The sequence below is a fragment of the Hypoxylon fragiforme genome (genome assembly GCF_022984875.1).
Source record: "Hypoxylon fragiforme strain CBS 206.31 chromosome Unknown GGS25scaffold_4, whole genome shotgun sequence".
NCBI lineage: Eukaryota > Fungi > Ascomycota > Sordariomycetes > Xylariales > Hypoxylaceae > Hypoxylon > Hypoxylon fragiforme.
Window position 1 is genome coordinate 605068 of NW_026054759.1, and position 15441 is coordinate 620508.

At 50.5% G+C, this 15441-nt stretch overlaps 4 protein-coding genes across 4 annotated transcripts; 1 reads left to right on the plus strand and 3 right to left on the minus strand.

Annotated features, from left to right (window-relative positions):
• Positions 1-5544: 5544 nt before the first annotated feature.
• Positions 5545-6579, plus strand: GGS25DRAFT_520279 (uncharacterized protein; the record flags this gene model as incomplete). Its single annotated transcript, XM_049263862.1, has 2 exons — positions 5545-5830; positions 6257-6579. 2 exons carry the CDS (start codon positions 5545-5547, stop codon positions 6577-6579), a joined length of 609 nt encoding a protein of 202 aa, XP_049117455.1.
• A 1802-nt stretch (positions 6580-8381) lies between these two features.
• GGS25DRAFT_484940 (D-isomer specific 2-hydroxyacid dehydrogenase) lies at positions 8382-9708 on the minus strand. The gene has a single exon (XM_049260509.1). The coding sequence runs from the start codon at positions 9367-9369 to the stop codon at positions 8428-8430; it is 942 nt and encodes a 313-aa protein (XP_049117456.1). The 5' UTR covers positions 9370-9708; the 3' UTR covers positions 8382-8427.
• A 1090-nt stretch (positions 9709-10798) lies between these two features.
• GGS25DRAFT_217984 (TFIIB-domain-containing protein) lies at positions 10799-12594 on the minus strand. The gene is made up of 3 exons (XM_049256925.1): positions 12415-12594; positions 12242-12346; positions 10799-12186 (listed from the first exon to the last, which is right to left on the minus strand). Exon 3 carries the CDS (start codon positions 12019-12021, stop codon positions 10909-10911), a length of 1113 nt encoding a protein of 370 aa, XP_049117457.1. The 5' UTR covers positions 12022-12186; positions 12242-12346; positions 12415-12594; the 3' UTR covers positions 10799-10908.
• Positions 12595-12669: 75 nt separating this feature from the next.
• GGS25DRAFT_218006 (uncharacterized protein) lies at positions 12670-13987 on the minus strand. Its single transcript, XM_049256926.1, has one exon. It carries the CDS (start codon positions 13881-13883, stop codon positions 13230-13232), a length of 654 nt encoding a protein of 217 aa, XP_049117458.1. The 5' UTR covers positions 13884-13987; the 3' UTR covers positions 12670-13229.
• Positions 13988-15441: the final 1454 nt, after the last annotated feature.

The following is a 15441-nucleotide window of genomic DNA, read 5'->3' on the forward strand; positions in this document are numbered from 1 at the left end:
CTACCTACTAATACACCACCACATTTGACAACAAAAGCTAACCAATTGGATTCAGACATAGAAGGAATTAAGACACAGAAAATATTCAAGTCAAGAAGCACACCAGCAGCGGTACAGTATACACGTGCCTGGGGCTGATTTCTTCTGGTTTGGGGCGTCCTTGACATCAATACATCTCTACCACAATACGTGGTCTTCCCTTTCTTCGCCATAATCCTCATTTTCATTCGTCCTCGTCCTCCATTTGCCCTGCTCTGTCAATTGGCCCGCCCTATCACCACAAGTCCAGTTGGTCCAACGACTTAACACGGCCTTCTTGGCTCGTTTCCGATACTCTGCCATTCCAGGCCTCCTCAACTGCAAACATGCCATCATAGTACTCTTTTGGCGTGGGCAACCTCTCAACAAAGATTATTGGGCGAGAAAGTCTATTCTCAGTCAATGGGAATGGTGGGATTTCTGTGTAGTATCATCTTGTTCACGACGGCGAATACCTATAACGCAAGTCGGGCGGTGATCAGACTAAGCCGATTTGAAACCACATAAGCGATTCTAACAGGTCTTGCTTCACGTCGTCAAAGGATGCAAACTCCCGCTTTCATCCTTCTCGGTGGTTTCGCTTCTCTCTCGGCACCAAGAAACAATTGAGGACAGGAACAATGATGATCAAACTCCATTGCGAGTGTATGAGAAGTATTCGGACACTACAAAGAAGTAAAGGTCCGCAATTAGTGATATTGTGTTGAATCGACAAGGCGATAGGTCGTGACAACAGCATTTCCACAATACTGCCTTGCTTTGGTATCTTATTTGCGGCGGATGAAGTGTCATGCTACTAGCACTAACAACGACGAAACCCGCCGCAACAATGACATGGCTAGGACGCAAACACAAGCATTACATGTGCGGTCCAGTCATCCGAAACACGTCATGGTATGATTGCCTCATTCCTGCTAGCTTCCCACATCTACAATGGGCCTCCTTAGCTGTCCCATATAAGCAAGAGCACGACTGCACGGTCGAGAAAAACCACAACAACAGATGTTCGTGTCGTGGCAACAAAAATATCAAAAACCGGCCTCGGGGAGCCTTGCCCTCCGTGCTTGTGCCGCAAGCACACACACGGGGGGCGGGGGCGTGCCGTCTCACACCACATTCTTGCTGCTGGGGCGTGTCGCTCATTAATACACAATTCGCATTGGCGGGAGAGAACCATGATAAGCTCAAGAATAATCACAACAGTTCAATTATTCAAAAGCGTGTCCCTCGGTCCGTCAGTGGGGTTGGCGTCTACTATTGGCAGGCATACATCGGGGGGGAATTAGATACCTCCCCGATCATGCTGCCGTCCTGTTTGGGTATTGGCTCATTACATTCGCGCCGGTCCTATTCAATTCGACTTCTGGGACAGGCGGCAGTGGCCCGCCATTCACGGAAAGCGACGCCGAGGCATCACACTAGCCTTCCAACAACACCGTCGTTTGTACCTGTTCACTACGTGGTTGTTGGCTTGCTGCTCCATCAGAACCGTTTGCAAGCCCCACGGGCTTCTCTTGAGCACATGGCACAACCTCCGATGGGGGGGTTGCTGCTCTCGTTCTACCATAACCGTTGCAAATTACACTGGCCTCTACCAGAAGGCCCAGCCACGTACGGTGCCTACCCTTACTACGAAGGCCCCAGAACCGACGCGAGCCGAACTGGAGACAGTTTGGGGAGTCTGACGAAGCACACACGGCGGCTTCATACATCCAACCACACTGGCGTTTGTCAAAAAGGCCAACAGGGCCAGAACACTGGCTCGGCCGCCGCGTTTCACCAGAACTGCTGCAAGCCCCACTGGCCTCGGTCGGGTGCAACCGACGAGGCACATACGGCGGGGGTTCGTTGCGTTCGTTCGTTCGTTCGTTCGTTCGTTCGTTCTATGGCATATTTTTACAGCTCGCGAATCTACCGACATGCCGCATTGGGGCTTCTACGGAACCAGCCCGGTTCCTACAGAGTTACAAGATGAAGAGATGAAATCTGAGTCTCGCCTCTCCGCCATGGTTCATTCCAATTTAGCCAGCTTGGGAGGTAGATAAACAAGGCACAAAAGGTCCAAGAAAAGGCTCAGGTGGGGGGCTCGAAAACATTACAACACTTCATGTCGTGTCATCGCCTAGGGGCTTCTCATTCGCCTCCTCTCGTTTCCGGAAGTCCCTTATTCCGCCCTGAACCGGGTACAGCTCAGCTAGCCCGGCTGGCAAGTAGAAGAACAGGCTCAATACGCGGGGCTCGGGTGCTCTTCAAGCTACTTGAGAGCTACAGCGTTCGCTGGTATGCCTGCATGTCTTCTTACCCTACATGGCTTTTGTCTTCGCCTCTCTCCTTCTTATCAAGGCCCGACGGGGGGGTCCCGCGGCGCCGCCCTAAGCGATTGCCCAACATCGGGCAAGCCGAGAACTCTAAGCACATGTCCTGTCACTGCATACTGGTTCCTTTTCGCACCAGCTCTCTTCCCCATAGCCTGCCTCTCTGCCATGGTTGAGTACAGTCTAGCCAGTCCAGCAATCCATGACGAGAATGATGAACACGGGGTCAATACCCTGAGCTCAGCTGCTTCGGTTAATCCTCCTCGCAAACCTGTCACTGGAGGCGACCTCACACTCACCGCGCAGAGCGCGGGTGGGGAGGTTTTGCCGCACAATACCGCGGAGATTCAAGCTGCTGGACCTTAAGATCATGTCCTGTCATTACACACGGCTTCCCTTTGACTTCTCTTCTCAATCTCGTCTACATACCATCTGCCCCGCCGCCTTTGACCTTCTCAATCTTTTTCTCTTTGCCCTTCTCTGAGAAGACCGCGGCAAGGAACTCGCGTTGATATGATTTGATTTGCACACGGCATTTTAACTTCCGAGGCTGTCGGCTTGTGGAAATAGATTCGAGGACGACCTTGGTAACAAAGGAGTGGCTGACGATGATGAAAACCATGGATGTTGCTTGTCCGTCTTACTCGGTTTCGGGATTCCTACCTAGAGTGCAAGGCACTGGAACACGGTTGTTCTTACAGGACACTACGACAGCCATCCGTAATCGCCGCGGACCTGGAGCTGGATGACTATATGACGTCCGTCGGTGGTCTGTGTCAAGCAGCAAGGCACAGGTATACTGTACCGCAAGACCACCGACCGCAGCTGACTCTACTACTACTCCCTCGAAGGTGTGCTGTTTTCGATCAATTCTTATTTTCTCTCCCATTGTTCTCCTCTACACTAAAATCGATCTCCCCCTCACAAACCGGGCGCGAGCATCCCTCACACGCTCGCCCGGGGGTTTGGGGGGGGGTTGGGGGGGGGGGGCACCATTCCTCATTGGCCCTCCACGCGGGAGCATTGTCTCCGCGTCGCCGACGGTTGTCGTGGTCTTGGGGTGATTGGATGGTGATTGGATCCATTCCAATCCCCTGCGTGGGTTTCTGGCTGCCACATCGAAGAGTCGTCCCATCAAAGAGTTTTGTCTCTTACTGCAGCAGCAGCGGCTGCAGCTATTGACGTGGTTGGCTCTCATCACCACCATTTGTGGCGTGGTTGGTCAGAAGATACGCAGCACGTTCCCGTCTTTCCGGAAGCGTTGGACATCCTCATCTAACTTTCCCGATACTGCATGTAGACGCATTGCCGTCGTTCCTCCTTCACTCGCCGACTGAGACAGGTCAGCAGTCTCAGTCACATCCCCGACACATACATACCTCCCAACACCATGCTAGGTGTACCTGTAGATTACTCCGACCTACTCCCTGGGAGAGATTTCCAGTTCTTAGCTCATCACCACAACTCGCTGAATAGTATCCATGACAGGAACTCCGTGAAAGGAGTTCCATACTCAACCGCTCCAGCAAACAGCTTTTCCTCCCCAGACGCACCAAACTGGGACACATAGTCGAATTATCTGCCGACGGCTATTTTCAAACGGATTGGGAGCAGGCCTTCGCTAACCAAAGTATCTCTACCCACGCCATATCCTAGTGCCATCAATACATCTCTGCCACAATACCAATATCCACAAATCCACTCAGCTGGATCCTCTTCTCAGAGTATATGTCCAACGCGCCCCTCGACCGCTTGCGAAGTGGACATGGAGAACTACTCTTTTCATGGTTCTCCAGCAAGCGGTCCGAGGGGTTTACATCATACTATGCCGTCTATGCCCAGCCCCAGAACTTGGTCACCTCCAGAGGCTAACCAGATAACCTCACAGCAAGCCTATCTCAACGAGTCTAACGCAATGCAAGGTTTCAACTTATGGCCTACAGCGGTATTGCCACTCTCTCTCAACCTATAGAGGCTGTCCTCAACACACACCCCGAATTCATACATAGTATAATTTCCCTACGGTATACCAATTCTTTATATCTTGTAGAGAGTCCTTGTCCTTTCTCCAAGGAGGTACAGAAATCGTGTGCCAACCCTCCTCCTATTCTGGAGGGAACCGCCTCAGAAGCCCACAAGGCTCTTCAAGGAAATACAGCACAGCGATGGCTTGCTGGGAGTCCGACAAGGATGACATGAGTGAGAGCATCGTGGTCGGCGTTTATGGGTTCAGGACAACGAGTTCGTCGACAAGTGCAGTTTTACTGATCTGAGAGACGTAATTATTTCGCCTCATGGCTTTGACAACGTTCCAGATTATTTCTGGATCAGATGTGTGTCGGCGGTCCAGACTATTTTTTGATCACAGGCATCTGGTCGAAACTGGGAAAAGCTACGAGGGTGGCGAGAAAATCGCCATCAAGCAATACGCTCGCCGCCCTCTTACCTTGCGAGATACCAATACTTCATACCCCATAGGGGGAGGGCTTTTCTTTTGTTTCCGGTGGCATAACAAGTCCCTACTTGTTTGTTTTTGTTAACTACTCAACCTTTCGTCAGCGGGCTGGGATGTCACAAGCGCCTTACCAGCAACAGAAAAGAAGTACAGCGGGACATGAGCCTGGCATCAGACACAGTCCCCACCCACATTGGGTGCGTGTTCTCTTTGGGTTTGTGCATTCGCTTACGACAACGCACCTTATGAATAGCCCGACACTTGATGATTTGAGCGAAAGACTTCATGGTTCCGTGGCAAGGGTATAGTCATTGCTTTTGGCTTGACACCGCCTACCATCGAGGGGGCGCTTGTGTCTTGTCCCCGAAGATACCTACAACAAATCGTACCTACCCCAACCTAATGTTTACAGTGGGGAGCCAAAGAAACAACACGAGCAGCTGAAGCCAAATCCGGCCTACAGTGGGCGTGACACCGATTCAACACTATGCCCCGATGGAGGTGCGCGTTCTCTTTGGGTTCGCCTATTCAATTGTGGCAAGACCACCAAGGACAAGTCAGTGATTGAATGGCTGGAGGAGCAGCACATTGATATCTGGTGGCTAGGGAGCCATCAAACATAGATCTCTACCACGATGTTCCGCGTCGCTTCAGGACTGCAACGTCCTGGATTACTTTTGGATTACCGACATCTGGTCCGACTTGGATTGTTTGAGCAGCAACAAAACTTGAGGTATGGCGTCTATGGAGCCATCAGCAGAGGCTCTACTCCAATGTTCTAGATTACTTGAGGACTACAATGTCCTTGATTATTTCTGGATCACGGGCATCTGGCCTGAACTGGAAGCGGGACATCAAGATGGCAAGAAGATTGCCATCAAGCAGTTTAAGATGATCTGCTTGGGATATCTTACACGAAAGCCATTCTTTGCATTTCACACAGAGGACTTGCGGTCCTTCTCAAGGAGATACGAAAACCGGTTCCTGGACCTCGCCGAAATACCGGCGGGGGGGGGGACTGGTTAGAACAACCAACAGAGTACTCAAGCAACTGTAGTCAAGTACGGCTTCTAGTGGGTTCTGAGACCGGATCCAACATGCGCTTGGGGGGTGCATGTTTCTTTGGCTTTACCTATTCGGCTGCGACGAAAAGATTCTACTGCGGAGGAACGGTATCATTGCTGGCCGTTCTGTTCGTGGAGTCATTCCTTAACATTAGCCTGACGGTTACTTATGCCATGTACTCTTGGCTGTTGGCAAAAGGCGACATAAAGGGGATGATAGTCACACATCTTCACATTCAATCCATCACTTACATCCCATTGGAGGTCGGCAAAGGGCCACTCCACTGCCGTTCGCCGCCTCTCTGTCTCCGCCCAGTCATAAAAGTATCCAGCCTCCGGGTGGCTGCTCTCCGCCATATCATCTAAACCCCCACATCATTTAGCCTTCATCCACGAGTTATTGCTCTGTTCCGAATCGTGTGAGCACTCATCGCCACACTCTCCTTGGTCCCGGTATCGGACTCCCAGCAACGTTGTCCAACACTTCTCTGTTTTCTTCGCAGTTAGGCCAGGTGTAGAGCCCGTCGCCAGAGAGACTACTGGAAATACCGTTTCGTCGGCCCTGACCCCTGTGGCATTCACACCATCGCACCACAACTTCCCTGTATTTGTGCTTTTCCTGCAGTCAGTCAGACCAGGTGCGCATTCGCGAACCAAAGAAGGGCGCGAATCTCCCATGTTTGAAAGGATGGGTGGAAGCAGCTAGAGAGAAACTGCTTGTCTGCCGAGGTTGCCTGCAAGGAACTGGGAAACGTCAATGGCCCACATGCCCTGCCCGGGTTGGGGGAAGAAAGGTGGCCTAGGCTACGATGGCGTTGCTCTCTCTGACTTGCCTACCGAGGACGAAAGGCCCAGGACTACTATGGACTGAATCGATGGCTTCCATGCGGCGGTTTAAATGGCCTAGAAAGCAGTCTGCTCATGCTTAACTGCCTGCCTACCTCACCTTGAAGGAGAACACTACTACCGACACAATGGATCCTTGATCAAAAGTTCAACGAGAAAGGATACCTTCATTCGCAACAGAGACGGGGTATTTGTGTGCGGTGATTCGATATTGATGCTACTTGGGCAGTCCCAAGCGTTTACGCTGCCGTAGGCAGCTCAGTAGCCATCAATACTCTTTTCACTCTGGGTCCCGGCACTTGATGCCATCCATCGTGTCTTGGCTGTCTCAGGCATAGCGAGACCACATCATCAGGTTTCGGAAGACCACAGACAGATGTGTTAGGCCAAGATCGCGTTGCTCCGACCTACCTACCGTGAGAGAGCGACGCCTGACTTTTCCGGATATATGTGGTGGTTTGAAGAGGCCCGGTCCACTGTCCGTTCCACGATGGACTACCTACCTAGTACCTACCTTTACCTTGGTTGAGAAGAAGAGGAAGGAGAGAAGGGGAGTACGAAGACCTTCTCAATGGCTTCTTTGCGGTGGTTTCGAAGGTCTGGATTCCAGTTCATTCCATGCTGAATCGCCAACTTTCACCTTGGTGGAGCAGACAAGAGAAGAGCTGGACGATGTGGGGCTGGATTCCTCTCCTAGCTTCTATGCGGTGGTTTGAAGAGACCTGGTGCGCTGTTTATCCCGTGATGGAGCGTAACATAGGTAGAGGAGGAAGACGATGAGGGCCGGGAGTCGTTCAAGGACTTCCATGTGGTGGTTTGAAGGGGCCTTCCATCCTTTTTATGCCACGATGGACTACCTACCCAAACTAGGTATCTATGTCTGACCACCTCACGTGTCTTGGGACTACGGCGGCTACAGCTATGATGGACGATAGCACTTATGCGTCTTGGGCTAGGATTTGGGAATGGTGGTTTATAATACGGATACCATGGGCGGTTCAACCCATGTCTTGTATTCTTTGGCTTTGTTTAGGATGGAGTCGACAAGTCGTGTTGTTGATGATATTAGATACCTGCTGGGCTGGGAATGGTACATGATATGGATACTATGGACGGTGCAACTCATGTTTGGTGTTTTTTGACGTTTGTTCACAACGGAGTCGATATGTCGTGTTGTTGTTGATGATATCAGATACTTGGCCACTGGATACATGTTCAGGTATACAATGGATTAAGGAATAGCATCCAGACCTCTAACTCAAAACTACAAGACCAACTTAAACCACCTCCTCCGCTTCACTGAAAGTAGCTCGAAGTTTCGTAAGTAACACTGAGTCTAATTAACAACCATACCCTTCACATGCTCTGTTCGACTTGCCGGATGTGTGAGTAATGATAAGCAGTAGGTGCCTAGCCAGGTATTTATTTATGTAGTTCTTCGTCGAGCCAAGCATAGGAATACCTACAGGATATTCCATTAACTACCTAGCCAACCAACACAAGCGAACATAAAAATCACTTCTACGCCGATATCTAAAGAATTTTGAAGATAAAAAGTTGATAATATGTAGGTATGTATATCTGTACCAGCTAGGCACCTAACTATGTACTACTGCCTCCCCCCTTCCCTCCCCTCCCCTCCCCCTACAATCACCACCCAACCCCTACCCCAATCTACACCCTACAGCACACTCCTGCCCCATAATGGCTACACCAAATTCCTCAACTCCTGCCCCGCCAAAAACCTCCGCAAGTTATACGCCACCAACGCCTCCGCGTCCTGCGGCCTGCCGCCCGCCGCATGCGGACTAACCAGCACATTCGGCGCCGCCCACAGCCTCGACGTCTCGGGCAGCGGCTCCGTCTTAAACACATCCAACGCCGCGCCCCCTAGCTGCCCCTTCTCCAACGCATCCACGAGCGCATCCTCGTCGATGCTGGTGCCCCGCCCGACATTGACGACCCACGCGTGCCTCGGCAGCAGCGCGAGCGTCTTCGCGTTGAGCACGTCGGCCGTGCTCGCGTCGCCGGGGAGGATCATGACGAGCGCGTCGGTGTGCGGGAGCAGGTCCGCGAGGCGATCGTCAGCGTAGACCTCGACGCCGTTGCGGACGCCGGCGGAGCGAGCTATGCCGCGGACAGTAGCGCCCAGGGCAGTCAGGTAGGGGGCGAGGGTCTTGGCGATGTTGCCGTAGCCCCAGATGGTGACGCGGGCGTCGCGCAGCGTCGTGAAGCGGTCCTTCGGCCTATCTGGCTGCGGGCCGCCGAGCTCCGCGGGCCAGCGCTTCTGCAGCTGTGCCTCGCGCATGGCGTCGAAGCGGCGCGCGGAGGTGAGTAAGAGGCCGAGGGCATGCTCGGCGACGGTGCGGTCGTGGAGGCCGGAGCCCGTGGTCACGAGGACGGACTTGGGAAAGCCGGCGCTGAGGACGTCGTTGGGGCCCGCGGCGAGAGACTGGATCCAGCGGAGCTTGGTGAGGCGCTTGGCGGCGTCGCGGAGGTTGTCGGCGGTGTTGGTCCAGGTCACGAGGATCTCGGCGTCGGTCAGCTCGTCGGGGATGGGGGCTTTCACGTCGTAGGGGTGCAGGGTGGTGCCGAAGCCCTCGAGGCTCTGGATGTCGAGCTTGAGGGATGTGGGGTAGAGGAGCTTCATGATGTGATGTGCAACCTGCGTTGATCTGTTGCAAGCTTTGCTGTGATATGATGTGTGTGGTAAGTAGTAGGTAGTCTGGTTTCAACAAAGAACGTAAGTTGATACCGAGGCTTGAACTATCTTGGGACGAATCTGCTTGATAACAGAAGAATTGTCAAGCAGAAAAGACAAGGAATGAAGAAATAAAGGATCGGAGAAACAAGTTACTCTGAGAAAGATGCAACAAACGGTGCTACATATGCAGATGCCGTGTAATGCATACTACGTAGGCGTAGTGTAACGGGCGAAATCGAGCAAGTACCTATGCGGGGTCCCGAAAGAGCCTATATCGGGCGCGCTTTCCCCATAATGCCGGGCTATTGCGTGCCGAGTAGCTTGTCCCTGCTCCCACACTATCCATGGTTTCGGGTCCTAACCCCGGTACTACCTTTCACCTAGCAGTCTAGTACGTAACATATCGATATATACGTACGTGGTAGGTATCTAGGTTAGTACTGTGGAGGGGGGGAATAGGGGCAAGCCGAGTAGGTACCTAGGTAGGCATATGTAGACATACTATGTAGTTGCACGATGATTATTCCACCGACTACACACCTAAAAGACAACACTGAGACACTTCACGCAAATGCAGGGAGACACAAGCCACGAATCAGTGCAAAACCATCAAACTACTATGTATTGTAATGCTACAATTACGTAGGTGGCCTTGGGTGCATTCTAACCCTGGGGGGGAGCAGTGAAGTTTAGTAGAATCTGGGTAAATGGTTCAAAAGGGGAAAAGGGAGACGATAGAAGAGAAAAGAAGAGAAAATGGGGGTATAAATATATGATCTCAAAAATCAAACTCTCACCTTACGCAACCCAACATATGCAATACCGATCTGAAAAATGCAATTACCTAGTTTACCGAAGCATGGAACGAGTTACAACCCAGCTATCTCCTATAGCTGCTTTCCACGGCGTATACGATCTCCAAAACCATGAGAATCGTGAAGACCACGCCGAGTTCACTTGCCCATGCCCTCGGTCATCAGTTAAAATTATCCTTCCCTCCTTGCCACCTATGGGATATCTCAACACGAAAACACTTCGCGGGCTATACTCAATTTAGTAACGCATCCCCCGACCGACTGTTCACAAGCCAGCCTCATGTGAATATGTGCTGCAAGAATAGCAACCTGAAAGAGCTCTATATTTCAAGAGCCAAGACAATGCAAAACGCAAAGTCAAAAGAAACTAGTACCGGCCAATATGGAAATCACCCGACGGCGAGTACGTTTGTTTCATCCTTCCCATTCGCACCACTTCAGCTTTGCTAACAAGCTGTAGGGTGTGTAATGTCGACAAGCTAGGCGATATAGGCCATGGCAAGTTACGACGATGATAAGTTTTCTGTGCAGCAGTTCTCTCTTTTTTTGTGTCCCTCTCGGGAATATGACCTAATCCGGCATTTCAATAGGTTGTGTTCGTAGAATCATGAAGTATTCTTCTGGCGCGAGGATTTCGCCTCCCAGTTTCAGTCTTTTTCCCTTTGCGAAACTAGCTCTGGGGCAGTCTGTCGATGCGGCCACCACCCTTTTGGCTGAGCCACTCTTTCTCAACAAGATCGTCACGAGCCGGGTACATGTGGCGGTATGCGGTTCTAATCGTGCCATCACTAACACCAGCCACTGCCGCAATATCCCTCGACGTTCGAGCATCACCCATGAGGTGGGAGGCCATGTAGATAGCCGCTGCAGCGATGGAGAGAGGAGATCGGCCAGCAAGGTCCTTGAGAGCGGAACTCTTCTCCGCCAAAGACTTGGAAACTCTCTCCATGAGATGCGGGTTCTTGAACTGCAGGTTGTTGCAGTACCGAGCACATAATTCAGATGCACCTGTAGTGCCAGTAGCTTCATAGTTCTCGACCATGAGGAATGAGCCATTCGTGTTCGCTTCACGGTTGCTCTGCAGGAACTTCTCTAATTGCTTAAAGGTGCGGCCGATCTCTTTCTTGGAGACCTTGGTCAAGGAGAAGATTTCGCGAAAGGTTCGGGGAGCCTTGGACTGTCGACAAGCGATGAAAATGCAACTAGCAATCACACTTTCGATAGGCTTGCTCTTGAAAAGTTTCGCTTCTTCCACTAACTTGAAGATATGCTTGGCGGTATCTTGGGTGGTTTTGGGAATGCTGATAGCCTCGCAAAGATTGGAGATCTCACGATAGGCACTCAGGAGGGTCTTGGTGGCTTTGTCATTGACGGAACGATTTTGAGCACGGTGCAGCTCTCGAGAACGCATGCCCTCACCAAAGGCAATATTAGTCTCCAATTGAGAGCCGCTAAGAAGAGGGTTCATAGCATCTCCAACACGAGAAGGATCATCGTTGCCCTGGTCATCGTTGGCAAAGGTACGCCATTCGGATCGGGTATCAATTATGCGATCACCAAGAACTAATCCGCAAGATGCGCAGACCATATCACCGGAAGAAAACTCCTCGACAAGGTTAGGAGGGTTTTCGTTACAATCAGGACAAGTGAGTCGCGAGTTCAGGTTCTGCTTGTACTCTTCGTCGGCTGTGGGCGCAGCTGCAGCTGAAGGCGCAGACACTGGTGGAGGAGGCAGCATCTGAGAAGACAAATCAATGTCCGGGCGAGGAACAACGGTCGCCATTATGACAGGATGGCGGTGGCCGATGAAATCAAGTCGATGTGGTTGCGTTGGGGAGGGTCAAAACGACTTGACACAAAGGTGAAGAGGCGAAAAGAAGAAACGCGAAGGAAGAAGTTCCAGGTACAATATGTGGAATTCTTACGAATTGTTATGTCAGAGTGGGTCCTATGAGAATCTGAGTCAGCAGGTACTAGGTACTTCTGTACCGACTTCGAAGTACCTTATCCACTTTTCTTGTAACCTCTTAAGGACCTTCAATGAACACCCAAACCGAATGCAGCTTCAGCCCAGGTGCAGGTAGGCAAGTTCAATAATTCACTGTTGGCTATAATATCGTCAATGTCGATTCAGCCATGTTAAACGAAAATTTATTGGAAGCGATGTTATCTTTACCTAGGTAGCTAAAGAATTGAAGGAAACATAGAGTTTGAGCAGAATAAAATGCGATGGTTTGCCTTGTGCGACAAAGAATTGGTCGATGACTTTGTTGTTCTTGCCAAAGAATTATCTACAGTAGGTTAAGGTTAGGTAGTTGCGTGTTGAGAAATGACAGACCAGGTTGTAATGGCTGCCGTAGTTGTAAAAAAAAAACACGTAAGCGTTCTACAGCATACATGCCTATGTATTCTACTGTGCATTTATGTAGTACCTAAGGCACGTATCAATTCAACATTGAATCCATTGGCGTTGAAGCATCGTCATTTCTACTAGTCATACAAATGATCATCCAACCATACATCATCGTAGTCATAGCATTACTTTTTTCATTTCCTTCCAAACAAATCAATCATCTATGTGTCTAGGTAGGTAATATATTTGATACAGTCCGAGGTGATCCGTAACATCCTCTGTACTCCTTACACGCCCACAATGCTTAATCCACCATCCCCGTGGTATCAATCCTAATACACAGCTCCAACTCCCAAGCCCGTAACACGATCTAGTATACATTATCCCAAGAAAATACCGTGGTTTTCCGTAACCAATCCATCCAATTGAAGCGCCTACCCCAAGTTTTGCTTCGAGTGCGCTTTGACTACTACCTAGGTAATAAAACTAATCGCCTGGTGTGAAAAAGTGTTCATAATATCATCTCGTAAGGATAAAAATACACAGGAGAGGTGAATTATCTCTTCTTGCGGAACAGTGTGGTGCCTCCACTCGTGAAATATATGTTGTACATGTATAAATCGAGAGAAAGATCATCCCTATCGCGAGGGGATATACAGCTGCGGCGGCTTAATGCCCCTTAGGGGCGACGGACTTCGAGACGGCGGTGGGAAAGCGAGTTGGGGTTGCGGCAGAAGCGCCGGGTGTACGCCTAGCTGTGTGTCGTGGATACCCGGCGTCGGTCTCATGGGTAGGATTCCCGCCTCCTCTTCCTTCCAACTCTCTCTCTTCGCCGCCAGGCCCTCGCGCTCCTGTCGGTCAAGCTCCTCCAACCGGTATATCGATGTCCTCGATGTCCTTGATACTGAAGAACTGCCCGAGGACGCCCGGCTAGCAAGTGACTTTCGGATCATGATCGCTCGTTCCATCTCTTCTGCCGCGACTCGGTCGGAGGCGCTCATCTTCCGGCTCTTGGTCTTGAATCTGGGCTGACTTATGAACGGACCTGGCTGCTGGTACTCGCCCTGAGCTGCGCGCTGTCGTTTTCTTACGAAGTGTAATATTACGAGTACGGAGAGTACTACTGTGAGGAGGACTAGGAGAACAATGACAACTATGGTCAATGGTCTCACCGAGGCGTCCACCGAGGCGTCCGCCGAGGCATCGTCCATTCCTTCAACCTGTCGTCGAGACTGTGCCTGGGACTCGGACACGTCGTCTATCGTAGGTTGAATTAACCATGCTGGCGCCATGATGGTTTAGTTATTAGGTAGGGTTATCCCTATATTTCCGTAGAGCGAGAACGGGGAAGTAGCTCAAAATATCTATCGTGGTTCACATAGGTACCTAGGGGAGTAAAAAAAAATAGAAAGACTAGACGTACAAGGAAAACATAGTTGAACAAGGTGGGAAAAGATATGCTTTTAACTTCTCGTCGCCCCCCGCCCTGCATTTGTTAGTTACTGCCGACATATAGCGCTGCTGTGGCCACCGAGAAATACGAGGATCACCGAATTAGCAGGCAAGACACTATTATTGGACCAATCAACTGCTAAATACACCCTATTTGTGGTTACACGCAGCATACGGCATGCTACCCACCCGGAACGGATGGGGTCTATCGGGATCCCTGTTGGTGAGGACGGGGCAATGCGAGAGTTCGGTTCCAGCAATCGCATCCTACATACATACCTAGGTACACCTACAACCGTTGTAAGGAATTAATGTCTCAAAGACTAAGTAAAAAAAGGTTGGCCTTATTGTCAAAGAGGTTTGGTGGAATAACTTGTTTGTACCATTCTCTTAGGCAACTTCCAAATCCATGTGCCGTTTTTCCAGCCGCTAGTTGATGATGATTAGCCCTTGGGTGACATCGACCGCAGTCCTTCGCAATCATCAGAGGCTGAGCCACCTAAACTGCTAGGCACGTATGTAGGGATATCGGGTCCATCACGGATGTACCTTGTGTTCCTCGAGGGGCGCCTGCGATTCGTAGCCGTGTTGGTTTTCTTTTCTCTTTGTGTATCGCGACCTGTCTCATGTTACCTAGGTGGACATTGCGGTTATGATAACAGTCATGCCGTGTAACTTCTTGTTGGTTGATTTCAATCAGACTATACTATCGGCTTGAAAATTTCCGACAAATATTGCTGTGCACCGCCCACCTGGCTTTAATTTTGAAGGTAAAGCAAAAGGATTCGTATTGAGGGAGAGGGAGCACTAGAGTTCGACAAAAGCCGGAGCTCTTCGTAGCTCGGATCCTATTATAGTTCGTCACGATACCTAGGCGTTGGGAAGGTGATCTTCGCGTTAGTCAGGGGTTGGCACTTCGGCTTACCTGACGCTAAGGCTACTGTCAATAGTCATTGATCATCATGGAATGTGGGGTAGAAAGCCTTAACTAGTAGATTGGGGATAGCGGCCGTTCTTCGCTATCTTCATCTCCACTAGACAACGTACGCATTGGACTCCGGCGTTGGAATATCGTGGTATTTTTCGTACGCGTAGTTACGTAGGAAGTGACAACGAACTTCTTACACAATTAAGCGCAACTAAATTCTCCGATAAGGCTCAACGTACCTACCTATCTAACCTACCTACATATGTTGTATCGCGAAGTTCTAAGCCTGAAAAGTCGTGTATCGTTATTCTCGTTCCACCAACCGCAGATCTCGGGTGTCAGCCGAAACCTAGTACACTATTCCGTGATTCGACAATCTTAATTGTTCGCCAAGAAATTTCAATGTTGAGTCGTCGTACGGTAACCTGTGCCACCTATGGCGCGAGATTCTTAAGAAGTCGTTATCAGTT

Excerpts from the sequence above, each read along its gene's own strand:
- GGS25DRAFT_484940 (XM_049260509.1), bottom strand. The coding sequence starts at position 9,369 with ATGAAGCTCCTCTACCCCACATCCCTCAAGCTCGACATCCAGAGCCTC.
- GGS25DRAFT_217984 (XM_049256925.1), bottom strand. The coding sequence starts at position 12,021 with ATGGCGACCGTTGTTCCTCGCCCGGACATTGATTTGTCTTCTCAGATG.
- GGS25DRAFT_218006 (XM_049256926.1), bottom strand. The coding sequence starts at position 13,883 with ATGGCGCCAGCATGGTTAATTCAACCTACGATAGACGACGTGTCCGAG.